The following is a 27031-nucleotide window of genomic DNA, read 5'->3' as shown; positions in this document are numbered from 1 at the left end:
TCCAACGCAAACAGGCACTGAAACTGTAGGCGGCGTGCCTGGCAAACGTTTCACAGTCCGAAATGTAATAATGTAAGCGCTGCCTGATTCACTTCAAACGCTCCCTGTCCTTACACCTGGCCAACTGCCCGAGTCGACGAAGCGAAGCTGACTAATAAAGGGATTTGTTTGGGCTTACCTCCAATGACCCCGATGCATACGTACAGCTCCACCACGCTGTTGCAGAAGGAGGCGGAAATCATTCCCACGGCGCACAGGCAGCCTCCCATCATCATGACAGGCCGACACCCGTACGTGTTCACCAGGATACTGCTGATGGGGCCTGGAACAGAAGAGTTTTACATCTTTTTTTTAGGCATTTAGAAGATGCTCTTATCCGAAGCAACTTACACAGCAGTAAAAAAAATAAAAAATAAAAATTTTTTTACAGTTTTTTTATGTACAATCTAGCTGAATATTTTAGGGAAGCAATTCAAGTTAAGTGTCTTATTCAATGGTACAGATTCAGCTCCACACATGGTGAAACTACAATCAATACTACAACCTTGGAGTTACAAACGGCTTATTATTACAAACGGCTTGGTATTGGCTCACTCATCTCCCAGAATCCCTTGTACACACACGCACACACACATCTGTTGCTCTGGCGGAGCTGCAAACGTGCGAGTGGCAGTGATGTGGGCGGGGCTTCCCACCGGCTCTGTTTGCTCACTCCAACCGTCCTCGCGGTCGCCCTGGATACGCTGAGGTCACAGCGGCGAACTTGACTTTGATCCGTATCCGTGCATCTGGTACCTCCCCGGGTGCTTACACTGTCCAGGTCACGTCTCCTGTCTGTTCTGGCCCACTAGTGGTGGAACGAGCTTCCCACTGCAGCCAGAACTGCAGAAACCCTGCCCATCTTCCAACAGAGTCTGGAGACTCACCTCTTCGGATCGCACCATGGATGCCCCGACCGCATGTATATATTCTTTCTTTTTCTTTCTCTGGATTTCTTGAGTGTCTTATCTGTCTGGTGGCATCTCCTTTGGTTACAATACTAATTGTTAGGTACACATTGCACTTCTTTAATTTTAAACGGGCTTCTGTGCCTTCTTGGCGATGTCACATTTTTGCGGTCCTCTGGGAGTAACAGTCATGATCTCCACTACTTTGTGTCGCTCTGGATGAGAGCATCTGCTGAGTGATTGCAATGTAATGTAACTAGTCAGTCACAGAAAATGTGTTCAGTGCATGTGACATCCAGACAGATGTCCATAGACAACGGGAAGTCGTAATTAGTATTCCTTAAAGTTCACATGAAATTAACTTCCTGCATATAATGTATTCCATGCCTGGAATTCCATGCGTGGAATTTAAAATGTTATATTTGTTCTCAGATTACCCAGTTTATCTGCTCGCTTCGCCTCACATTATATTTTTACCAGGTACAACAGCCAGTATTTCTTTCCCCCAAACAATCCCCTTGACAGCATGTTTTAGGATGAGCTGTTATCACTACATTCTTCCATTCCACTTTTTTTTAACGTTCTTTCATTTAAAAAAAAAAAAAAGCGGGCAGCTACGTCTTCCTCCTGGTCACATGACGTAACATTCCTCTTTCTGCTGGTCCTTTGAAGGGCAGAGCTAGCTGGGCTGTTGACACTGCGAGTGGCGTGCCTTTTGCCCTTTGAGTACGTACAGTCTTATGCCTGCTCAGCATAAACAAAGTCTCTATCACACACTGTTGCAAACATGCGTATACTTACAGGCCCCGAAGCAGATACTGTAATGACGGGGTTTCAGTACAGATGTGAGATGAGAGAGCTCAAATTAGCAGGGCAGTGGAAAATGGTTCTTAAATGAGGTCATCGCTTTTAAACCGAGCCCTACTGTACTGTTCCAGCAGTAAAGGTAAACTTGTCCAAGCTGCCCTTGAACTGAGGCTGAAGGGCACACATGGGTAGCAGAATGCGTTATCAAACCACATATTTATATTCAGGCGTGAGATCTGATACGGAAAACTATAGACAGATTTTGGTCTCCTGCTTCAAGGTCAAAAGAGAAAATAAAGTCGGGGAAGTCCCTAATGAACATGTCTGGCTGGCAGCTGAATAACATCTGACTCTGCTTTCACTTCCTTCCCAGTTTCTCTGCCCCCTGCTCCTGTTGGCTGGACGCAGCCTGCCCCCCTGGGTACTGGCAGGAAGGCTGAAGAGCTCAAAGTGACATACCACACTGCGATAGGCCCCAAGAATGTGACACCGCAATGAACCCGCCCACTTTTTGTGGATCCAATCAATATTTCTGCGCACTAGCAACCTCCAACTTAAAACAAGCATCAGGACACGTATCCTGGTCAGGAGTGTAGAATAAATAAAATGGTTGGGAAACTTGTCTTGTAGCTCACAGGCTGTGGGTTTGATTTCCCTCCTGGGAAAATGCTTCTTGTTGGGATAGTGGAAGAGTAGTAGGCCAGCTCTTGTTGGAATAGTGGCAGAGTAGTAGGCCAGCTCTTGTTGGAATAGTGGCAGAGTAGTAGGCCAGCTCTTGTTGGAATAGTGGCAGAGTAGTAGGCCAGCTCTTGTTGGGATAGTGGCAGAGTAGTAGGCCAGCTCTTGTTGGGATAGTGGCAGAGTAGTAGGCCAGCTCTTGTTGGGATAGTGGCAGAGTAGTAGGCCAGCTCTTGCTGGAATACTGGTAGTGTAGTAGGCCAGCTCTTGTTGGGATAGTGGCAGAGTAGTAGGCCAGCTCTTGCTGGGATAGTGGTAGTGTAGTAGGCCAGCTCTTGTTGGGATAGTGGCAGAGTAGTAGCCCAGCTCTTGTTGGGATAGTGGCAGAGTAGTAGGCCAGCTCTTGTTGGAGCAGTGGCAGAGTAGTAGCCCAGCTCTTATTGGAGCAGTGGCAGAGTAGTAGTCCAGCTCTTGTTGGAATAGTGGCAGAGTAGTAGGCCAGCTCTTGTTGGGATAGTGGCAGAGTAGTAGGCCAGCTCTTGTTGGGATAGTGGCAGAGTAGTAGGCCAGCTCTTGTTGGCATAGTGGCAGAGTAGTAGCCCAGCTCTTGTTGGAATAGTGACAGAGTAGTAGGCCAGCTCTTGTTGGAATAATGGTAGTGCAGTAGACCAGCTCTTGTTGGGATAGTGGCAGAGTAGTAGGCCAGCTCTTGTTGGGATAGTGGCAGAGTAGTAGGCCAGCTCTTGCTGGGATAGTGGTAGTGTAGTAGGCCAGCTCTTGTTGGGATAGTGGCAGAGTAGTAGCCCAGCTCTTGTTGGGATAGTGGCAGAGTAGTAGGCCAGCTCTTGTTGGAGCAGTGGCAGAGTAGTAGCCCAGCTCTTATTGGAGCAGTGGCAGAGTAGTAGTCCAGCTCTTGTTGGAATAGTGGCAGAGTAGTAGGCCAGGTCTTGTTGGAGCAGTGGCAGAGTAGTAGGCCAGCTCTTGTTGGGATAGTGGCAGAGTAGTAGGCCAGCTCTTGTTAGGATAGTGGTATTGCACTATAATGGTCTGGGAACTGGGCCTGTTACTGAGAGAGGCTCAAATTTCTGGTTAGGCACTGCCCTTGTGCCCTTTAGCAAAGTACTTAATCTTTGTTGCTTCAGTAAAATATCCAGCTGTGTCAATGGACTGTGTGTAAAGAATGTAAACCGTGGAAAGAAAAAAAATGTCTGCTAATGCTTAGAATGTAATGCAATGACACGTTTCTGGTCTACTTCGAACCTGCATTCCCCAGCATGCTTTGCATCCTCTACGGCTTTCTCTTTTTCCCCCAACTAACGCAGACCCACATGGAAACACCATGCAGTGACTTGTGTTAGTGTAAATACTGTGTGCATACTTTTGGCAACACTTTTTCATTTAGCCAACTTTAAGCTTTTCTGCTGGCACAGTACAACTAAAGAACGTAACATAAAGGCCTAGACCTGATTGGTTGTTTTTAAATACAAAGAAGTATGAAATTAAACATTTGCTATAGCCTATCCTGTAAAAGGCTTGATCTTAATAATTAACAGCTGCAAAACAGAAACCACTATAGCATGAACCAAATATTTCTATTGGTAACACATTACATTAAGTTGCAGCTATACCTGTGTTGTAGAATTGCAATTTGGAAACAAATGGTTAACATAAGTAACAGATACTGGTATTCATGATTACGCGAGAATTTAAAATATATATCTTCATGATATAGAGCAAAGAAACCTTGCCTGTTAATTTCACAATATGTCTCCATGATGGGAAATAAATGCATTAACAGGAGAGAGGTAACAGGGCTGGTCATTTTCACACGTATAATTAAGAATACCGCTCACTCATGTTCACTGTTACCTATGTTGGAGTTACACAGTAATAACCCTCTTTGTTACCAGATTAGGTAGAATTTAACTACACAGGTATAAACTTAATGTGAAGTGTTACCTTTTTATTAATTGGAAAAAATCATTCAGAACCCCAGTAACTTTAATTCTGGAACACAGAGGGTGTTTATGTTTGACCTATATTGCTGTATGTCCTATATTGGTTTAGTGGCAGATTTAGAATGACATGGAGATATATGACAAATACCAACATTCACAGGGGAGGAAAGCAGTTCACTCTCCTGGTTGTGTATGACCGTATAAATGCAAAGGCTCATATATTATATGGACCTGAGGGGCTTAATAAGGCCAGAACCTTAAAGGCATACTTCCCAGAAGTTCACTTCTGGAGTTATTGGTGTGATTTCTGTTTTTACTGTATGTTAGACGGTATGTCCCCAGAAGCTGTGTGTGCACATTTTGCCTGATTATTTTTTTTTCAAAAAATTATGTTTCATCGTATTTTCAGTTGCAACTATTTCTCGCGATGCGTGCAGCCTGAGAGGAGCGCTCTCAGTGAAAGTAGCCCAGCTTCCTGTGTCAACAACGCTACGTTTGGTCGGAAACTAATTAGTGCTTGAGGGAGACCTCAAAGGAACAACAAATCAGCCACACTGAGAACAGTTCCCGTTTGTGCAATTCCAACTAGTAGTGAATAAACGGCTTTCTAAACTACACCTCTCTGATCATATAAGTGAAGAGCTTTCTAAACTGTACCTCTCTAACCATAGGAGTGAAGAGCTTTCTAAACTACACCTCCCTGAACATACAGTGAAGAGCTTTCTGAACTACACCTCTCTGACCATAGGAGTGAAGAGCTCTCTAAACTACACCTCTCTGATCATATAAGAGTGAAGAGCTTTCTAAACTACACCTCTCTGACTGTAAGAGTGAAAATCTCTCTAAACTACACCTCTCTGATCATACAGTGAAGAGCTTTCTAAACTACACCTCTCTGACCGTAATAGTGAAGAGCTATCTAAACTACACCTCTCTGATTATGGAAGTGAAGAGCTTTCTAAACTACACCTCCCTGATCATACAGTGAAAAGCTTTCTGAACTACACCTCTCTGATCATACAGTGAAGAGCTTTCTGAACTACACCTCTCTGATCATACAGTGAAGAGCTTTCTAAACTACACCTCTATGATCATACACTGAAGAGCTTTCTAAACTACACCTCTCTGACCGTAAGAGTGAAGAGCTATCTAAACTACAGCTCTCTGATCATAGAAGTGAAGTGCATTCTAAACTACACCTCTGCCACAACAAGCTGCTTTGGAGTTACTTAGTGTTTGCTTTAAATTACACTCTGTTTTGTGTATCAAAAACATATTCAGAAACTGAACTATGTCTTTTACAAGAAATAATATGATCTGAGTTCACATACGGAGCATTATCACATCAGACGACCGAAAATCAGGGTAAGTGGAATTAATGGTACACACACAATATTTTCTCTAAGACAATGTGATTTTATATCCAAATTATCAACTGAAAATCAGAAATTGGCATCAAATGTTCAAAGTGGTAGGTTCAGGAATTTTCATAAGAAAAACAAAATGTAAAAAAAAGACGGTGTGAAATCAGTTTTTTTTTTTTTACCTCCAGCATACATGACTGCCAGCATTATGGAGGAGATCCAGGCGATCTGGCTGTAGGAGGCGCCGAAGATGATCTGGATGTCTTTGAAGTAGACGGTGATGGCTTTGGGGAAGGCGTAGGAGAAGCCGATGGAGATGAAGGAGCCCAGGACCACCGCCCAGCCCCAGCCCCCGTCTGGCGGGGTGACGACCGGAGGACCTCCTGCAGGGGGCGGCATCTCTGGCCCAGCTCGACCTTAAACTGGACAAAAAACAGGTTTGGGTGAGCCACAGGCGGGCAGAGCTCACGCGGCGCACGCTAAAGAAGCTAAGCTTTGCCCGTGGCACGCCGCCGCCGCCGCCGCTACGTTGGCAGAGACGGCTTGCAGCGTTCTGGTGCACCTGTTTCAAGGGAATGCCATTTCGTGTGAAAGAGCCAGAAGCAGGGAGTGACGCGTTTAAGAATCTACGTCATGTTGTAACCAGCCAACCCAGCCAAATGGTTAAAAGCACTCTGTAGATTTAGACGTCCGATAAAGTGCCTTTCTCCGAGAGCATTTAGGTTCCCAGGCCTAGGGTCATGTGACCCACCGGGGCTGGAGAAAGTGAAGTATTTTTAAATTGCGATGCCACGTCGGTCCAATTTATCACTTGTTCTGCTTTACGTTTTTTTTTTTTTTTTTTTTTTTTTTTTTTTTTTTTTTTGCACAGGAACCATTGCATCCTCAAACCACTGACGCCATCCAAAAGGTTTTGGATGATGATGCTCTGCACTTTCGAGACAACAGCATGTCCAGTGCAATAGGTGGCGGTGGACACCAGAGGCCTACCATCTTAGTTCAGACTCCAGGAAGGAAAAAGCGAGTCAGAGCCAGAAGCCCACTGGCAGAACACCGCCTGTTTCCTTCCAGTCCCACCAGGTGGCGCTCTGCGGGCCAATGCTCTTCACCCTTGGATGAGTTACCGTCAATTTTTTGTCGTGCGACCACTTTTTACGTACATAATAATGCATGACTTGGCAAAACAAATATGAACCTGCAGATAGCGACACAACAAAAGAGGCAAATAAGCAGCTAAAGAAAACTTAACCTAAACTCTCAGGCCGCTGTGGCACCGTCGACTAAAGTGCTTAACCTGAATTGCTGGACCAAACCGAATGGCCCGTACAGCTGATCTCGTGACCCGATCCAGAAGCAGTAATGTTTGTTCCTCCGAAACCTTTCTCCTAAGAAAGCCTAGCGTGGAACATATTATTAACCGGGAAACGGTCACTCTCGAGCTCTCAAACTAGCCAGGATTGCAAAGCCTTCGGGCTCTAAATTAATTGTAGGCTCTTGAGGAAAATTCAAAGCGGGAAATTGGGGGGGATACCCATCTGTCCAGCACCGGTTGGTAAAGGCGATGAGTTTCCGCACCGAGTCCCCGCTGCTTTCTGAGCAGCCCCAGCCAGCCCAAGATCAGAGAGACGGTCATCGTGCCAAACGGGAACGTGGATCAGGAGGCGGGACTTCACCGAGAAAGCGTTCCAAAATAAGCAATGCAACCTCCACCGCGCTCCTGACCTCCAACCCAATCTGGCAACCCCGGCTGAGCAGCCTTCCTGCTTGCCCCTCTGGGAAGTTTCCCCTTTGTTCAAAGACACAGCAACAATTAGTCACTCAAGTCTGTGGACAACCCCCCCCCCCCCCCCCCCCCCCCCCCCACCCCCCGGTCACAAGACCAGCACTACTGCAGATGGCCGCCTGCTTCTCCCAGACAAGGTTGAACAGAGGAAACCCGGTCAGCTGACTGCATGTTGCCTAAGGCCCAACAGGATTTCAAGCTGGATCAGGAGGTCTCAGCTGACGTCTGGCACAACAGCATAAACTTGCACAGGTGAGAAAAGCAGGGAAGCACGGCTGAAGCCACCAGAAGAGCAGAAAATGCTCGATTGACCAAGAACGAGCCTCAAGCTATTTACAAAGCAAACAAGCGTGGCTTCATCGTGTACAGAATACTGCGCGTGCAGGTTGAGACCAAATTTCCAAATCTCAAAACCATATACACTTGCGGGATTAGATTTCATAATTAATTTTTTCAAGAAAAATGTCTTTAAAATCTTTAAAAACAAAAATCTGCATTATGTTCTTATTCTAAAGATATTTACACTATAATATTGTCTGAATATTGTTAAAACTGTAAGGCCACAAATTAACAAAAAAACATGAATATGGTTAGATTTACAGGTCATGCAAAGCGATGGTAACAGATAGGCAGAATTAATATAGGAAGCTTTGAGATGTGTACAGTGTCCGAAGTTAGTTACATTTCATGGAACTGTCGATTTAAAATGTAGAATCTAGACATTTGTTCTCAGAGTGCAGTTTAATTAAACAGTGTGTACATTAAAGGTTTAATTAAGGAGTGTGTACATTATTGATTGCCGGGTGAGCAGTTGGTCCTCAAAGGTCTGCTTGTTGCATTCCACAGAATAACATTACACATTGCTTTACAGGAATTTTAGCAGACGCCCCTTATTCAAAGGGCCATACAGAGCTTTTGCATTTATACACACTATCCATGTATTTAGCTGGATATTTACTGTAGCGATTCAGGATGAGTACATTACTCAAAGACACAACAGGCAGCCATCTACCTGTGAATCAAACCTGCAACATTTAGGCTATTAGCCCAGTTCCCTAACCGTTAGGGCTGTGACAACCAATCGATGACGTTGACAAAAGCGACAATAAAAAATTTGTCGCCAAGGAATTTTCTTTATCGATTAGTTGGATCTACGTTTTAGGGCTGAGTTCCAAATTGTAGTAGGCCAGCTCTGGTTGGGATAGTGGCAGAGTAGTAGGCCAGCTCTGGTTGGGATAGTGGCAGAGTAGTAGGCCAGCTCTTGTTGGGATAGTGGCAGAGTAGTAGACCAGCTCTTGTTAGGATAGTGGCAGAGTAGTAGGCCAGCTCTTGTTGGAATAGTGGCAGAGTAGTAGGCCAGCTCTTGTTGGGATAGTGGCAGAGTAGTAGGCCAGCTCTTGTTGCAATAGTGGCAGAGTATTAGGCCAGCTCTTGTTGGGATAGTGGCAGAGTAGTAGGCCAGCTCTTGTTGGGATAGTGGCAGAGTAGTAGGCTAGCTCTTGTTGGGATAGTGGCAGAGTAGTAGGCTAGCTTTTGTTGGAGCAGTGGCAGAGTAGTAGGCCTGCTCTTGTTGGAACAGTGGCAGAGTAGTAGGCCAGCTCTTGTTGGAATAGTGGTAGAGTAGTAGGCCAGCTCTTGTTGGGATAGTGGCAGAGTAGTAGGCCAGCTCTTGTTGGAACAGTGGCAGTGTCGTATAATAGTCAGGTAACTGGGCCTGTTATTGAGAGAGGAGCAACTCGCTGGGAGGGGCACTGCCCTTGGGCCAAATTTTGGCTAGAAATAGCTGTACAAAATAAGTATTGTACCCTACTGAACCTGTGTTCAGCAGTTGTCTATGACCATGAAATGCACTTTTTGTACGTCGCTTTGGATAAAAGCGTCTGCCAAGTAAATGTAATGTAATGTAAATTACATGAGCAAAGCACATAAGTAAATATCCAACTGTGTGAATGGGAAGTGAAAGTATGTTTTACAAATCAAAACATCAAGATGCAGGTTCCTGACTCAAAGTTTAATACAAAGGTCACAGGTCAGTACAGACTTCTGATGTTTTATGCTTCGGAATATTCACTGAAAAAACTCTCCTGTTCTCAAACAGGCCAGACTTGCCTTCTGAACAAATATTTAGGTAGTGCAAACAAAAGCCTTAGCTTCCACGCATATCCGCGGAGAGCAAGTTCCATCGCTAATATCTCCCAGTGTTTTTTATCAACTTCCTGCTGGAGGTGCCATGCACTTGATGTGCATGCCTCTGTTATTTGATTATAAACATGAAGAAACAGGCTTTGTGTTATGGTGCAATATTTACATAAAAACGCTCGTTCGGGTTAAAATGTGTTTATTGAATCAACAAAGCCTCATGCGTTTTAGAACATGTCACCCTTCAGAGTGTAAGGAAATGAGGTGTGAAAAAGCCACCTGACCAATAATAAGCAATAAGAGAAAGGTCTTTCAAAGGTTAGTCTTACAATGGCTCTTAAAATCTTATTTTTTCTCTCAAGTTGAAAATATTAGCTTGTTTAAAGTTACTGCTTGTTTGACAAGTGAAACCGTCTTATCCTATCCGTAGTCTTTTTTATTTTTCGCAATTATTTGTCTTATGTAGAAACAAGTGCGAATCCGCAATAGCTGCGACCGCACACGCGCATGCATCCATGCACACACCCTCACACAAACACGTGACCTCTTCTTTGGCTCATGACCAACCTTTCCACCAAATCTTGTGCAAATCTGTGTATCCATTCAGGAGTTATGTGCCTTTTTGTGATAGGCCATGCCCATGGCCACACCGCCTCTCTTAGTCAACAAGCCTGAAAGTTACTCAGCTCTACCTTCGGTCATGACCAACCTCCATGCCAAATTTCAGCCTCCTGTATTACAGGATTATTACAGGACAGAACAAATCTATTCCATTCTCCATAGCCAGAGGCACCCGGCCGGTCCACTTGCCCCCCTGCTTTTTGCATTTGCATCACTGGAACTGCCTCTGGCCCAAACTGTTCGTCAGTCTCAAGAACCCTCGCCCATCTCAATCAAAATTAACTGATGAGCTGAAATCCTCTTTTCTCCCTTTAAACTTTTCAACTTTTTTTTCACCATCTTCGATACCTATTGTCAAACATTTCAGATATCTGGGTATTCATATTTATCCTACCCTTCGTGAAACAATATCAGATAATTTCAATAATATTTTTACACAAATTAACAAAGATGTACCAAGCTGGATACATTTTCCTAATTCAAACTGGTTTGATCCTATTACCCCATTCACACCTCAACCTCTCTCAAACTGGTTTGATCCTATTACCCCATTCACACCTCGACCTCTCTCAAACTGGTTTGGTCCTATTACCCCAGTCTCTTGGCGCCTGCTTGAGGAAGCTTTGGTCAACCCTTACAGACTGCAAGACGTCATTAATTGTGGTTTGTCAAGTAAACAATGCAGCCCTATAATCTCAGTAATCATTTCAACAACCAGAAAAGACAAACTAAACAGAAAGACAAACAGTCCCTCAATGTTTTTCTCCCCTCAATATTTTTTAGCCAGTATTTTCAATAAATATAGCTTGAGGTCCTTTCAAAATGTTCAGGCACAATATAATATAGCAGGCACATCATCCTTCTTAATGTACTTACGCTTAGGCTCCGCATTGTTATGGGGTTCCTTTACCAGTACATCCCATACGAAATTATATGCCCTAAAAACAAACAAAAAAAAAAATGTTCAGCCTCTAGAGCCTATTTATTCACGCTCAGACCGTCTTCCATATTGGGAATCAGCTCTGTTTGGACGGCAGGTCTAAATTTAGCTGACAGCAACTATCTTTCCACCTCCGTCTGGACTAGCATATCTTTAAATCATGAACCACCAAATGATTCACCGGAAATTTCTTGCGTAGATTAGGCTATATTTGGCACCACTAAGACGCTTTCACATGCATCTAAACACATCCCCTAGGAGCAGTTTATGCCCGAAGGGCATGGTGGGTACTTCTCATTGACTTCTACTGGGATTGTCCAAATGTGTTTTCCTCTAGGGAGCAAACTGCTTTAGATCTTTCCACAATAACGGACCTAGATATTCAGTCCTCACCATCATTATTCCTCCTCGATGATTACTCTAATCTCAACTTATCGCATCAACAGAAAAAAAACTACTACTATCAGCTCTCACAGCAGCTAAAAAAATGCTGGTAAATCGGTGGAATCCACGCATTCTGTGTCCCGACAACAGAGGACCCTCACAAATTTTAATACAAATTTAATACAAGCTGTATCAACAGCTCAGATTCATGGAGTTAAAGGGAGCATGGCTGACACTTGGAAGGAAGCCTATCTAGCTGTCAAATCATTGGCACAACCTATACCTTTGAGTATATATATATATATATATATATATATATATATATATATATATATATAGCACCTTTGTCCATAATGTGTGTGGTGTGTGTGTGTGTGTGTATTGAGGAGTGTGAGAGCGGTTTGAGGAGCGTCAGAGCGATTTGAGGAGCGTCACGTGGTGCCCAAAACCCTAATAAGCGACTTTACTTTGACATCTCTGCTTCTCGCTACTGTTCACTGTCTTTTACTGATGACGGCTGGAAGACTGTGAAAATAACATGGCCTGTGATGTCACAGCTATAAGACTCAGCCAGCACAACACAACAATCTCCTTAAGGGCAATGCTCAGTGTTTTGTATAGAAGTAGTTAGTTAGCTATTTCTTTTCTTTTGAATGTTTCTGTTTTTTTTTTATGTTGGCTTGGCCCACTCTCAAAGTTAATTACATTCTTAAGCTTAAATAAATCAGCAAGCTGACAACTTAAAAGGAAACTGTGTTTGTTAGTCTTGGCCTGGTCTGACAGGTAGTCACGGGGGAAAAAGGTCCATCTATTTTATTGTATGTTATGCATAATCACCCATAGACTGGTGCGTAACCGCCAGATGTATTTTCAAATAACGTGACTGAATATCCAAGAACATGAACTAGGGCTGTAAAGATATTATGCTTTTTTGAATACACAGGTATTCATATTAACATCAAAATAAAATGAAACGATACAACCCTACGATCAGTAAGTCATTTCTTCAACCATTATTATGTTTTGATTATTCGATTATTCAAAAGGATTCATATGGCTTAACCCTAAACATGAAAACAGGCGCTACCCTTCAGTCACGTACTTCCTATCAGTGGCCCAGCACTGTTTTTTAATTAATGTAAAAAAAGGTTTAAATTTTAATACATTTTCACGTTAACACACAATCTGATTATGGTTTATGAAAGGCATTCCACAGAGGGGGAGTCAAACAGGCTGCCTGCACCTGAAAGCCAAGGTCACGCATTTTTAAGCTCCTTAAACATATGAGGGGGGCAAAGCCCGAAACGAGACGATGTGTGCACGACAACCCCCCGGAATCGCAACGGATATCAAACCTGTCGAAGTCCTTCCGTGCGCCGCTCACGAAACAAGTACAAGCGTGACGCGTGAAAAACTGTCGAGGTTAACAGCAAAGCCATGGACTTGCTTCCGTTGTCGTGCTCGTTAAAAGTACTCAGGGCAAGGTGGTTGCAGACACCAATGGTATGGTACACCATTCACAGTACAATAATATGCTTTAAATAACCTCAGATATTTGACAAATACAACTTCTGCTCAATGAACAGGTACTGGTACTATTTTAAGGGAAATGGCACTCTTCACTCAAAAATGAACTTTTATTTTTTTTGGCTTTGATAAGGTAGTTCACAATAGTAAACATACACAACACTTAAATAAACATAAAAAGAAAAAAAGGGAAGCCCGTCTATGCGCATTTAATTAGGGGGCCAAGCACCAAGGGTTCATAGGACCCCTGTTGTTTTCACTAGGATTATTAGGGGGCCAAGGACCAAGGGTTCGTAAGACCCCTGTTGTTTTTTGCTAAGATTATTATTTGCAACTCGCTGCTATACTTCTTCTTAAAAAAAAAAGGCCTTCCATCTCTGTGACTCAGACCCACCCCCCCCTCACACACACACACACACGCATACACACTCACACGTGCATACACACACACACACACACACACATACACACTCACACACACTTTGTTTATGTCTTTGTTTATGTCTTTTCAGACATTTCAGAAAGATGCAAATAGCACTCGATGCTCTGCGGTTCTCCCTCGGTGCTTGGCCTCCCACATCGCTGCTTGCAGCTATATTTTGATGATTCAAACGGAAATTCATTCATTAAATAAAGGTTATGAATGAATTTCAGTTTGAATCATGGAGCACACAGGAGCTTGAGAGTGGACCGGCACTCAAAATGGCCGCATCAAACTGGCGGTCTGCCATGCCATACAGAAGGATGCAGAGTATAAGTCAAGTGCAATACGTGTATAGGTAACTGAAAAAAGTACATAACCAGCTTTGGTGATAAAGTACATAGAGTGCTTTTGCGAATCAAGACTGGCTAATACACAGCATCACTAATACCAATATACCAATATAAATAACAGGTGAACAAACAGTTTTGATTATAAAGTGCTACAGTGCCTTTGTTAACTAAAAACTGCTGGTACAGTCTAAAAGAAACGATCAAGGTAGTGGCAGACTGCACTACCAGTTTGGTGACCAACTTGTTCTATAATAGAGCAGACGAGAAACCTTCAGTTAACATCAACATTGTTAACGCAATTCTTAAAAATAACAACCACCATTTTAATAATAAAAAAAACATTGTATTTTAAAATACAGGCAAGTCAGTGCACTAAAACAAAGCCTACTATTCCTAAGCACACAACTAGGCACAACCCCTCTCGCCTACAGCTCCATAGGCCTACTAGGCCTACACCAATTCCCATATGCTCTGTCTGTAGTAGAAAAATTACCAATTCCCAAATGCTCTGTCTGTAGTAGAGGAATTAACAAATTATATACTTTCTTAACACATCTAGTGTAATACAATGTATGACAGAAAAACAATACAATATTGAAAGTGTCCTGTATCTGTGAAACTGTGCAACTGATTATGACTGGTGTAGGCTGGCAGCAGGTTTATCACTGCCCTACACCACCTGAGGCAGTGCACACATTAAATCTGTCACTCAACTTATTTTTAAAGTTATACAAAAATTCCTAAACAGTCAGTGGCATTAATACACTTAAACGGTTCCCAAAGTTGATTTTTTATTAAGAATCAGGCACACAACGCGACTGCCAAACTCCTACAACCATGGAAGCATTACGTTTGCAAAACTCAAATAGCACCTCAAGTAAAAAAAATTCCTCCATTTAAAATAAAGCATCTTACTTACGAGGGAAGCCTCTTTTCCTTTTTAATCTTTGAAGGGTGACACGTAGACTAACTAGGAGCAAGCGTTTGAATTGTTCTGCATGGCTGCGAACAAAATACTCGCTCCTTTTTTTTCTGTTACCACAGCTGTAATATTAGATGACATAACTACTGGTTCAAGGGCGAAAGTGTGCGCCTGAAAAAAAAGAAAAAATGGGTGCGACCAGGTGACACCTAACACCTGCTCGATTGTAAAGCGTCAATGACTCACTCTCTCTCTCTACAAGGACAAGAAATATTTGTAGCGTTCGGTAAAGGAGTGGCTGCTTCCCTCCCTAAGAGGCAAGATGAGCGGGTAACTCCTTCAGGCCTCACATGTATGTCAAAGGGGAGGAGCGTAGCACAGTGGGTAAGGAACTGGGCTTGTAACCGAAAGGTCGCAGGTTCGATTCCCGGGTAGCCGCGGTACCCCTGAGCAAGGTACTTGCTTCAGTATATATATCCAGCTGTATAAATGGATACAATGTGCAAATCGCTCTGGATAAGAGCGCCTGCTATATGTTATGTTATGTTATGTAATGTAATGTAATGTAATGTAACTCCAATTTATCCCGATGGGGTTGAGGTCAGGTCTCTGTGCGGGCCAGTCAAGTTCTTTCACACCAAACTCGGCAAGCCCTTCATGGACCTTGCCTCGCACGTGGGGTCACTGTCGTGCTGAAACAGGAAGAGGACCGTCCCCAAACTAAGCACACGATTCTCTCGAATGTCATTTGCATGCTGCAGCGTTAAGTGTTCCCTTCACAGGAACGAAGGGGCCTAGCCGAAAACCACAGGGGCGCAGGAGTCATTTTGAGCATGGGGGGGGGGGACGCGTAAATGCTAGGGGCTTCCGAGGGCATGGTCCCCCAGGAACAATTAAAAAAAATTACAACAATAAAGCAATGAAATGCTGATTTCTGGTGACCCTGAGAGGTTAACTCGAACATATATTTCCTGACCAGACCACAATTCCATAGGACACCTCCAGGTGAAAAAGAGCACAGCTCTCTCTGTACTATTATTATCAGGAACCAACATGGTTCGGTTTACCAGTGAACTGGAGGCAATTGTGGTGCGATCATTGTTGCAGCCAAGATATCTTTCACGCAGTAATTATATTTTGGAAATTTTGGAAAACTCACTGTGATAATCTAAAATAAGAGACTAGGAGGCGTCATGATCTGCGATGCTACCGCACTTAACACGCGGTTGGGAGACTCTGTGTGGAGGGAAGTATGTTGAATTGTGTGTCGCGCAGTCCGTATGATGGCTGATTCACACACCATGTGCGTACACCGGGCACAGGTTTGACTTCCCGCTCACAACCCCACCCCTCTCCTGCATGTGGGCAGAAGTTTGACTCCTTGTGAGCTGCCTCATCCCTCATCTCTCCGTTACCCTCAATGGTGATTTTATATTAAGGGCCCCCACCAGCAGATGGCACTGTAGTGCAAGGTGAATTATGATTAATCAAACGGTGATTTAATTGAAAAATCAACTTGTTTGACTGAGCAAATCATAATGGTGCTGCTAGGAATCATTTTCCTTGTGTGTGCGTGCGTGTGCATGTGTGAGTGCATCTATGTGTATGTGTGTACAGACCCAAATGTGTGTGTACAGACCTAAAGATCCTCCCGCACATGCTCAGTTAGTACATTTACGTTAAGCTGGGGGCACAAGCTGTCGTGACCCAGAAACAACATATCTACTGTTATGTTGAGATGTAGAGATTTGGCCCAAAAACCGGTAATTACAGTCACAGCCCCAAAGGACAGGAAGCTATCTAGTGAACACAATACAGGAATGAATCATGGGAATATCATGGGAGTATCAGCACTTTGCCATTGGAGGGAAACTTCAGATTGAACCCTGTACGGTTTACATGCGTATAGGTCAGTTATTTAGGCCGTCTTTCGTGCTGCGCTGTCACTGTACATCAGTGGCAGTGTGTGTGTGTGTGTGTGTGTGTGCGTGTGTGTGCATGAGCGCATGCATGCATGTTTACTTATTGGAAGTCATTCTAGATAGGAGTGCCGGCATGTGCCTAAAATGTAAAAAATAAATATGCGCCCCATTATAATTTTCATGCTGAAATCGCCACCGGTGACCCTCCCTGCTTTCTTCCATATCTAAATAAAGCACAAAGTTTAAAAGGAAAGGGAAAACAAAATTTACCCCGATGCTGTCCGTTTCATGGAGCGTGTGTGCAGCGATTCACAGAGAATAACTGCCAGCTCTTCGGTTGCCAAGGTACCGTAGAGTTCAGCTTCAAAATCGGCCACCTTGATAATCATGACAGATGAACAAACGGGTTCTGGAGTCTAACCTCCGTGTCCTAGAGCCGGTGACGCAACAGGACGTGAGGCGGCTCGCTGCTTTGTGCGCGCAAGTCATCGGCTCAGACCAAGCTTCAAACCCACAATAAGCCCCCCGATATGGTCGCTGTGGCACCCAAAATTAACCGGGTTTTTCCTCGAATGTAATGCAAACCATTCAGGGAAAGTTGTTCCTTTAAGCCACTTCAGACCTGTTTTTAGGCATAGGGGAACTAGGCGGTTGCCCTAGAGCGCCACAGCCAGGAGGGGGCGCCAAAGAGCAGGGAGAAAAAAAAATATATATTTTTGATTAATTTAGCTGTCGTGTGCGTCGTCTGCTTTTCAATGTCCGTCAAAGCGGCGTCCGATGCGCCCATTTCATTTACGAACAAACCAATTCCTCGTGCAGTCTTGCCGAAAGCGAACTCGTCAACAAAACAGCCGCTTTGTCTCCAAGATATTGACGGTGGCCGTCGTGGACGTGCAGCGTGTTAGCCGTGTACCCACGAGCAGTCAGCACTGTAACTGAAGCGTGGTGGCGATTATGCATCGACCGCGCGCCCGCGGCTGCTCGGCCCAGGGGCCCCAGAACGGTCAGAAGCACGGCCGCGAGCTCACCGACGTGCGATCGAACGGCGTTCCGCATCCCCGCAAAACCCGGTGACCTGCCCGGGACAGGCGCGCCGGGCCGAAACCCGGGAGCCAAAGCGGCGAGCGCAATGGCGTCGCCACACGCACGGGGAGGAAAAGGGCAATGGAACCCGGCGCGAATTACTTAGAGATTCAGCGTAACCCTAACCTTCAGTTAAAGAGACCGATCACTTCCCGGGATTTCTGATATTATTTCAGTTATAGTGTTTTCCATTGGCCCAGAAAATATACTCCAAACGATTTGTGTCCATTCCTCTACTACAGACAGAGCATTTGGGAATTGGTAATTCCTCTACTACAGACAGAGCATTTGGGAATTGGTAATTCCTCTACTACAGACAGAGCATTTGGGAATTGGTAATTCCTCTACTACAGACAGAGCATTTGGGAATTGGTAATTCCTCTACTACAGACAGAGCATTTGGGAATTGGTAATTCCTCTACTACAGACAGAGCATTTGGGAATTGGTAATTCCTTTACTACAGACAGTACATTGTACATGCGTACATTGACAATAACACGCGATTGCCCCAACCCCACGCCCCAGAACAGTCCGCCATGTTCGGAAATCACCAAATTTAATGAAGAATAAACTGCTTGCCTTTCAAAGCTTTTTCTGTGTCTGTGATGCAGAAATACAGAAGGACATACTGAGGTGCACTCCGGCGAGTTTCGCAATCGTAGTGGAAAACTGAAAAAGCCGCTAGCCGTAACGAGCTTAGTCCTTGACCCTGACCCTCAACTTTGAGCTAGTTTCTGTGGGAGGAAACTGGAGGAAAGATGACTTCCAAATTATGTTAGCAAATCATTAGTATTTAATTTTAGTACGTAACTGCATGGAATAACTGTGCCACACATAATACTTTCTTTCTTCACTTCACTCATTTTCAGGACAAAATCAAAGAATGTCAAAGAGAATCCAAACGGCCCGTTGTTTTGGAAAATAAAACAGAAGCAGGAAGAAAAAGCGGAGGTGACATTCAGTGACTACACGTGTGGTCTACAGAGCGCGGCTGTCTGCGCGTCCCCCATACACAGGCAGACTGACCAATCACGGACGTTCGTTTTGAGCGTGATGCGAGTAATAATATTTGTGGTGCAGCAGATGAAACACGCTGGAGAGGAAAGCGCAGGGAGATCAAAAGGACACAGAGAGTCAGTTCCACGAAAGGGATCAAAATCCACCATTCGGAACCACTTCAGGGTTTAGAAAAATTGACGTCGACCAAAAAAAAAAGACTCTGCAAAGTGCGATTTTGCGTTGCGTCAGTCCCGCAAAAAAACTCACGTATTCAACCACCTTTGCAGCCGTCATAAAGTTCAGCATGATGAATGGATGAAGGCAGGTGAGTTTTCTGTCATATCGAAATTATCATTTTAGTCATAATAGTGAAGGCCTAGTCAAGGCTTTACAAGTCTTTGCATTTGTTTTGTGAAGTTCATTTCTTGCACAGGCACGTGTTGCCCCCTTCTAAACAGTCAAGCTGGCCGTCGAAACGTGTCACACTATTTGACCAGGGTTGTGTCAGAGCCCAGCAGCGAGTTGATAAGCACTGCTCTCAACTTATCTGATCAGCGCAGTGAGAAAATCAATATGAACCTCTTAGCATTAAGGTCAGGCAGAACAGCACCCAGCCCAAGCGCTAACATTGTACAGCAAGGCACCCAGCCCGAGCGCTAACATTATACAGCACAGCACCCAGCATCAGCGCTAACGTTGTACAGCACAGCACCCAGCCGAAGCGCTAACATTATACAGCACAGCGCCCAGCCCAAGCGCTAACATTATACAGCACAGCACCCAGCATCAGCGCTAACATTATACAGCACAGCACCCAGCCCAAGCGCTAACATTATACAGCACAGCACCCAGCCCAAGCGCTAACATTATACAGCACAGCACCCAGCCCAAGCGCTAACATTATACAGCACAGCACCCAGCCCAAGCGCTAACATTGTACAGCAAGGCACCCAGCCCAAGCGCTAACATTATACAGCACAGCACCCAGCATCAGCGCTAACATTATACAGCACAGCACCCAGCCCAAGCGCTAACATTATACAGCACAGCACCTAGCCCAAGTGCTAACATTATACAGCACAGCACCCAGCCCAAGCGCTAACATTATACATCACAGCACCCAGCCCACGTGCTAACATTATACAGCATAGCACCCAGCCCAAGCGCTAACATTATACAGCACAGCACCCAGCCCAAGCGCTAACATTATACAGCACAGCGCCCAGCATCAGCACTAACATTATACAGCACAGCACCAAGCCCAAGCGCTAACATTATACAGCACAGCACCCAGCCCAAGCGCTAACATTATACAGCACAGCACCCAGCCCAAGCGCTAACATTGTACAGCAAGGCACCCAGCCCAAGCGCTAACATTATACAGCACAGCACCCAGCATCAGCGCTAACATTATACAGCACCCAGCCCAAGCGCTAACATTATACAGCACAGCACCAAGCCCAAGCGCTAACATTATACAGCACAGCACCCAGCATCAGCGCTAACATTATGCAGCACAGCACCCAGCCCAAGCGCTAACATTATACAGCAAGGCACCCAGCCCAAGCGCTAACATTATAGAGCACAGCACCCAGCCCAAGCGCTAACATTATACAGCACAGCACCCAGCCCAAGCGCTAACATTATACAGCACAGCACCCAGCCCAAGTGCTAACATTATACAGCACAGCACCCAAGCGCTAACATTATACAGCACAGCACAGCACCAAGCCCAAGCGCTAACATTATACAGCACAGCACCCAGCCCAAGCGCTAACATTATACAGCACAGCACAGCACCAAGCCCAAGCTCTAACATTATACAGCACAGCACCCAGCCCAAGCGCTAACATTATACAGCACAGCACCCAGCCCAAGCGCTAACATTATACAGCACAGCACCCAGCATCAGCGCTAACATTATACAGCACAGCACCCAGCCCAAGCGCTAACATTATACAGCACAGCGCCCAGCATCAGCGCTAACATTATAGAGCACAGCGCCCAGCATCAGCGCTAACATTATACAGCACAGCACCCAGCCCAAGCGCTAACATTATACAGCACAGCACCCAGCCCAAGCGCTAACATTATACAGCACAGCGCCCAGCATCAGCGCTAACATTATAGAGCACAGCACCCAGCATCAGCGCTAACATTATACAGCACAGCACCAAGCCCAAGCGCTAACATTATACAGCACAGCACCCAGCCCAAGCGCTAACATTATACAGCACAGCACCCAGCCCAAGCGCTAACATTATACAGCACAGCACCCAGCCCAAGCGCTAACATTATACAGCACAGCACCCAGCATCAGCGCTAACATTACGCAGCACAGCACCCAGCATCAGCGCTAACATTATACAGCACAGCACCCAGCCCAAACGCTAACATTATGCAGCACAGCACCTAGCCCAAGCGCTAACATTATACAGCACAGCACCCAGCACCAATGCTTACATTATATTCACAATGGGGTGATTTTTAAAGACTGCTACTCTACCCATTCAGTTGTATGATTGCAACTCACTGAGCCTAATGGTTAGTTGGCCTCTTCAGCACTGATGTTTTAAAGTTTGGGCTACCTCAGAAGGAATGATAACTGCTGGATATAAAATATATTGCTTAAACTATTCAATTAAATAATTTGTGGTAATTTCTTTGGTGCTACTGTTATTTTCTAATATGCAAAGATTGCTGGGAAATAGGTCTGTGCATGCTATTGTCCAATGTCAAGTGTCTATTTGCCACAACTGTTAGCTTCAGTTTTGCAGGTCAAATTGCAAGGTCAGCTAGCCAGCAGAGGAAGAGAGCAAAATGGAGTCCTAGCTACAACTAAGCGTGTCAAAATGCCTTATAAATCTTATATTTAAAAAAAAAAAAATGGATCTCAGAAGAAAAAGATGAAAACAAACCAGGGTATACATGTTGCCAGTTCAAGGGCCGAAACTGGAGGAGATTGCTTGTGATTTTATAAATGAAGGCTCAACGGATGCCTGTCAAGTTAGTGAGTATATAAAGTGGGGGGGGTTGTGTCCATTTTGTGATGGTGCCAGCTTGTTATAGCCACCGTGGCGTTTGTCTCTGCAACTGCTTTTTGAATTATATATGAAAGCACCAGTGCTAGACGGAAAACCTTTATCATACTGTGAAAGTTCAAATAAGGATAACTGTAATCCAGGAGCATTTCTTAAAGGGCTAGTTTGCATTTTTACACCCAGGTCTGCTCAGCTACTCATCACAAGTTATGTGATAAATTGGGCGCTCACAATCTCCCAGCTCGTGTGCACACAGCTCACACTGTTTGCCATTAGCTTCGTTAGCCGAATGACATTGATATTGGACAATGGCCGTGTAAACATTACGGTCAAAAAGTAACACAGATCTCAGACCAGTGCCTGTTTTTACAGGACGCACTCTACTTTCCACTCTGTTTTGGCTCTTGTGTGTGCAAAAATCGAGAATTCTACGATGACACAACCTTTGAGTCTGATATTAACCGCTTCACCACAAGCACATGTACATAAAATTAAATGGAAAAGACTGAGCCGATCATCTTTAGTTAAAACTAGAAATACCACCTCACGGTTGTACGCCTCCGTCTTTGACCACCAAAATCTAATCAGTTCATCCTTAAGTCCAAGTGGACGTTTGTGCCAAATTTGAAGAAGTTCCCTCAAGGCGTTCCGGAGATATTTCATTCGTGAGAATCGGGACGGACGGACGGACGGACAACCCGAAATCATAATGCCTCCGGCCACGGCTGTGCCGTCGCAGAGACATAAAAATCAAGACACAAAAAGTCTCCCCCCCCCCCAAAAAAAAAAAAAGTCCCCCCCCCCCCAACCACAGCACAGAGACTGCTTACAATGTGAGCGTTTGCATGTATGCATGTGTAAGCATGCCTCTCATAACCTACATTTATATGCATTCCTGTTATCAGTTACTCATAACAAACGCAATACAAAAAGAAGTGATATCTGGAAAAACGGAAGTAACTCACACATACAAAGTACAGACTATAAGTCACTAAGACTTGCAAAATACATACATACATAGAGTTGTTCACTGTCCCCATGACAACATTTTAATAGCAGCATATAATTACATTTGCGAAAAGACATTTATACAAAAAACCTTCAATCATTCACACAAAAGAAGGGGGTAATAAATAAAGACATATAAAAATTGGAAATATTTAGGCCTATAAATATTGAATTTCACAAACCTATTCAGACATAGGTTTGCCCCATTAATGTACTATAGGCATGTTAGTCAACGTTTCGCCAAATAAGTACAATAGTATACATACAATGTTAAATAAAATATCTTATTTATGAACACAATTTTCTGAACAAACCCATTTTATTCATGCATTTTATACATGATGTACTTCTCATGCACCCAAAGCACTGGATGCAGACAACTGTTCAAACATATCCTGTTGTCATTTTTTAAATTTTTTTTATTGGTGTAACACAGCTGAATTGCTAATTAGTCCCACAATAAATGATTGCCATTTGACACAAACGCTTGGTCAAGTTACCTGAAATAAGTTAGGAAACACTGGGTAGCACCATTGCTTTGGAATACGACATGTTTACTTTGTGTGAAGATAGCCAATATTGTTTCTTGTAACTAGGCCGAATTTTGATATCAGTATTAGTGATCAAGATCTAAATCAGTGGCAGGCCTAGATGTTGCAAGTCATTAATCACCTGGCATTTCAGTACGTTGAAAACGTGTTTTTCTTCAGATAACTATTTACAGCGGTTGTAGGTAAGAAAATGAATCTGATAACAGAGTGAAAAAGCCGCTGCGTAATGAACTGATATTTTAAACCAACTAGGTGACGCGAAAGTAAGGATTTCCCGTTTTTGGTAAACCTTCAAAAAAAGACAAAATTAACCCCATTGAAGTCATGATAATTGTACAATGCTTCCAGTAGAAAGTACCATCATCTCTCTCTGTAAAGTAAGCAACGTCCCGGGCCCTTGTTCACCTCTCCACTTTCGGTGGATGGCGTGGGTGACGGGGAGCCAATGACAGGGGCGCAACCAGAAAATGGATACAAAACGGTAGCTGTCACGCGAGCGCGTGATACCGGTCTCTAACACGAACTCGACTTGAAATTATATAAAAGTTGATGCAGACTGCATTCATTATCAAGAAATAACTTAGCAGAATGTGCTCGTACTTTACAACAGCATGTTTTGTATTTGGAAACCCTAATACTGGAGAGGATGCGATGCAGCTAGCCTAACTAACAAGCTAGCGAATCTAGCCAAACGATGCTGAAACCATGCCACAAAAAAATCCCGCAAGATGTGTAAACTATGTGCAGAGGTTATCGCGCTCATGAGGAGTAGGCCTATATCTGAATGTTAAAACCACAAAACCGCACGAAAAAACTGTCAAACGTTTGCTATAATTAAATACCAACGCCGAGCGCATCCCCCAGTGACAAGCGAATTAAGCACTGCTAGATAACGTCACGTAAATGTAGGTTACTTACTTTCGTAAGCATCCTTACAATCTCGTACGCTTTAAATAAATCCCACGTACCTTTTAGAATGTAAAACCAGATCCCTTCGCCCACTGAGGTGCTTGGCCGCTGACCTTGCCTGTGCTGGGAGAAGACTGCCTGAAACCGTAGCCGCTCGCTTACTAGAGAGATGACGTAGCTACAGCGCTGTATGACGGCGCTCTGACAACCTGCGGATTCTGTGGATGGTCAGAAATACCGGAGACAAAAGACAAGTTTCACAACCTTTGTAGTAACGATGAGGGGGAAAGAGCTTGTAAATAAAATGGTATACAGCCAATTTTTTTGTTAGACGATGCGACTAGCCCACTTCATAGTGAAACTTGACTGAAGATGCAAAAGATTTAGTAGTAAATGCGGCCCTGAAAACAAAGATGAAGTCGAAGTAGGTCAACTGTGTTTGTCATCGGGGATTAGTTTAAATTTAGAGCTCCATCATGTCTGTGTTGGATAGGCGCTTTAAGGCCACATCAGCAGCACAGAAAATAAATGATTTAATTGTCTTGAGGACAATTAGGGTACCTTCGCGTAAAACCACAGTGATTGCATAACTATCCGTGCAAGAATATTGCTATTAAAGAGAAGCAAACTTGAGCAAATGGCAGGCTTTAGATTAGTCGAGCTTGTGGAGAATTAGAACTAGGTTGTGAACGCAGTCGGACCAGAATGTGAAGTGCATTACACAGATCTGCCAAGGAAACAACACGCTGATTGAATTACGTGTGTATACGCCGGGCACCCACCGCACGCGTCGCGTATGCGTCGCGTAAACAGCAGGGCGAAGCAGCACGGCGCGACGCGTAGGGTGTCTCCACTGGTTCCGTTTGTGTCGCGCAAAGGCTTGCGTAAAAGCTATATATTCCTAGTAGCTCTCGCAGTCTGCAGTGGGCTTACATCGTGTATTTCACGTTTGTTCACGACTGTTGATTATGGGTTAAGTGAATACTTTGGTGAGAGACCTTTTTCAGTTTGTTAATTTGGTAATATTACGTTAACTCGTGTAAATACGTGAGAAAGTAAACGCTTTAAAGAATTACCATAAGCTTAAATCGCAACGTAGCCTGCATAATAATCAATCTCAAACTGCATTAATTTATTTGCTTGGTTAACAAGCGTGCCAATTTCACGAAGAATATGTAATGATCATAATAATAATAAATAATCCGTAATCAACCATTGGGAATTCCCGTGTCGTCTTGTCATTCACGTCAAAACATTTATAGGATCAGATTTAGTAAAATCAGCTAATCACGGCGAACGAAGACATCGGAGAAGTCAAATAGGCTGAGCGATGGTTGGTTAAAAACTACCTTCCAACACTCGAGCTAACAAACCGCTGCTCGGTGCATTAACTTCTACGTCATTCAATAGGCTACGTCTTTCTGTGGTGTATTTTCAAATTTACCCCACCCCCTCCGCAAAATAAAATAGCGAAACTAAGTTTGCCTTTTCCCCAGGTTCCAGTTTTTTTTTTTTTTTTTTTTTTTTTTTTTTGCAAGGACAATACAAAAACGAAAAGGCTTGTATTTTTTTAGCTGCTTATAAAATATCTGGGAGGTAACTAGGGACACACCCTCAGTAATATAAGGATGAAATATAAATCAGAGCATATATACCTAGCATTTTAGAGCGTATTTCTGTGTATAAACAGGCCACCGTGACGCGCGACAAGCCGAAAAAATAGAACCGAAGCGAAAAACTACGCTTCAGTTCGCTTGTGTCGCGCGAGCTTCGCAGCTGGTACGCGACGCGTTCGCATCTGGTGGAGACGACGTCGCCCACTGCCGTTGTAATAACAGTACTTCAACTACGCTTCAGTTACGCGCGTAATACGCGCCTAGTGCGCTCGCGGCCGATACGCGTGCGGTGGGTGCCCGGCTTTATAGAAATTCACGCGACACGTAGGCTACGTGTCGATATTGTGCTATGGAAGGAAGTGTGAGTTGCACGCGATAAATCCGTATACAAACACGTGATTTAGCCTACCTTACATTACGCATAGCTTGTAAACACACGTCCACTTTCACTTTATTTATATACGCGGACGACATGGAAGCCCTTGAGAAATTAGGCTTTTCATTGGTTTCGCAGTCAAATTCTCCATCAAGTACGCGCTGGACAGGAAGTTCTGTAGTGTCATTTGTTCCCGCTAGGTGGCAATTTGGTATTTGAGATTTGATCTGAAGTCGCAGTTTCTTTCAATAGCGCCCAGTAAGTGTCTCTGTGGAGCCAGTTGCATTTGAAGTTAGCACTGAACATTCTCTCTTGCCTTCTGTCTTAAGAGTCTGTGACCTGTGACTGAGACACTGACCTTCTGAAAATGAACAGAAATTAATCTCTCTCTCTCTCTGATACCGTTTTTTGGACTAAGTCAGAAGAGGAGAGCGACCACATTGATTTTCTGGAAGAGGATAATGCCTATGCACACAGATAAGATTTCATCCTCGATCTATGAATTACTGCTCAAAATATTTTGGTTATATATGTTATTTTTGAAATTGAGTGTCTTTAAATAGGCGTGAATTTGGCTCCTAGCTGGAACATTGACAAAGCTTTTTAGTAGACAGTGCAATGTTGTTTTAATGTCATCTCATCTCCATGCAACAAAACATCACACACTGTAGAGTACAGAAA

General features: G+C 44.0%; 1 protein-coding gene across 2 annotated transcripts in view; it reads right to left on the bottom strand.

The window, feature by feature from the left end:
- Positions 1-26548, bottom strand: part of LOC118218727 (monocarboxylate transporter 2-like) — a 29432-nt gene extending 2884 nt beyond the window's left edge. The window contains exons 1-4 of one of the 2 annotated variants that reach the window (XM_035401362.1): positions 26384-26548; positions 24418-24576; positions 5937-6176; positions 179-322 (exon numbers count right to left, since the gene is read on the bottom strand). In XM_035401362.1, coding sequence (XP_035257253.1) covers positions 179-322; positions 5937-6153 — 361 coding nt within the window. In that variant the 5' untranslated portion in view covers positions 6154-6176; positions 24418-24576; positions 26384-26548. Of the gene's footprint in view, positions 1-178; positions 323-5936; positions 6177-24417; positions 25101-26383 lie in introns of those variants that run through there. The other variant, XM_035401363.1, reaches the window with a different exon arrangement.
- Positions 26549-27031: the final 483 nt, after the last annotated feature.

This window comes from Anguilla anguilla, chromosome 19, assembly GCF_013347855.1.
Source record: "Anguilla anguilla isolate fAngAng1 chromosome 19, fAngAng1.pri, whole genome shotgun sequence".
Classification (NCBI taxonomy): domain Eukaryota; kingdom Metazoa; phylum Chordata; class Actinopteri; order Anguilliformes; family Anguillidae; genus Anguilla; species Anguilla anguilla.
The sequence above is the reverse complement of the archived record's forward strand: the minus strand, read 5'-3'. Positions and strand labels throughout refer to the sequence as shown.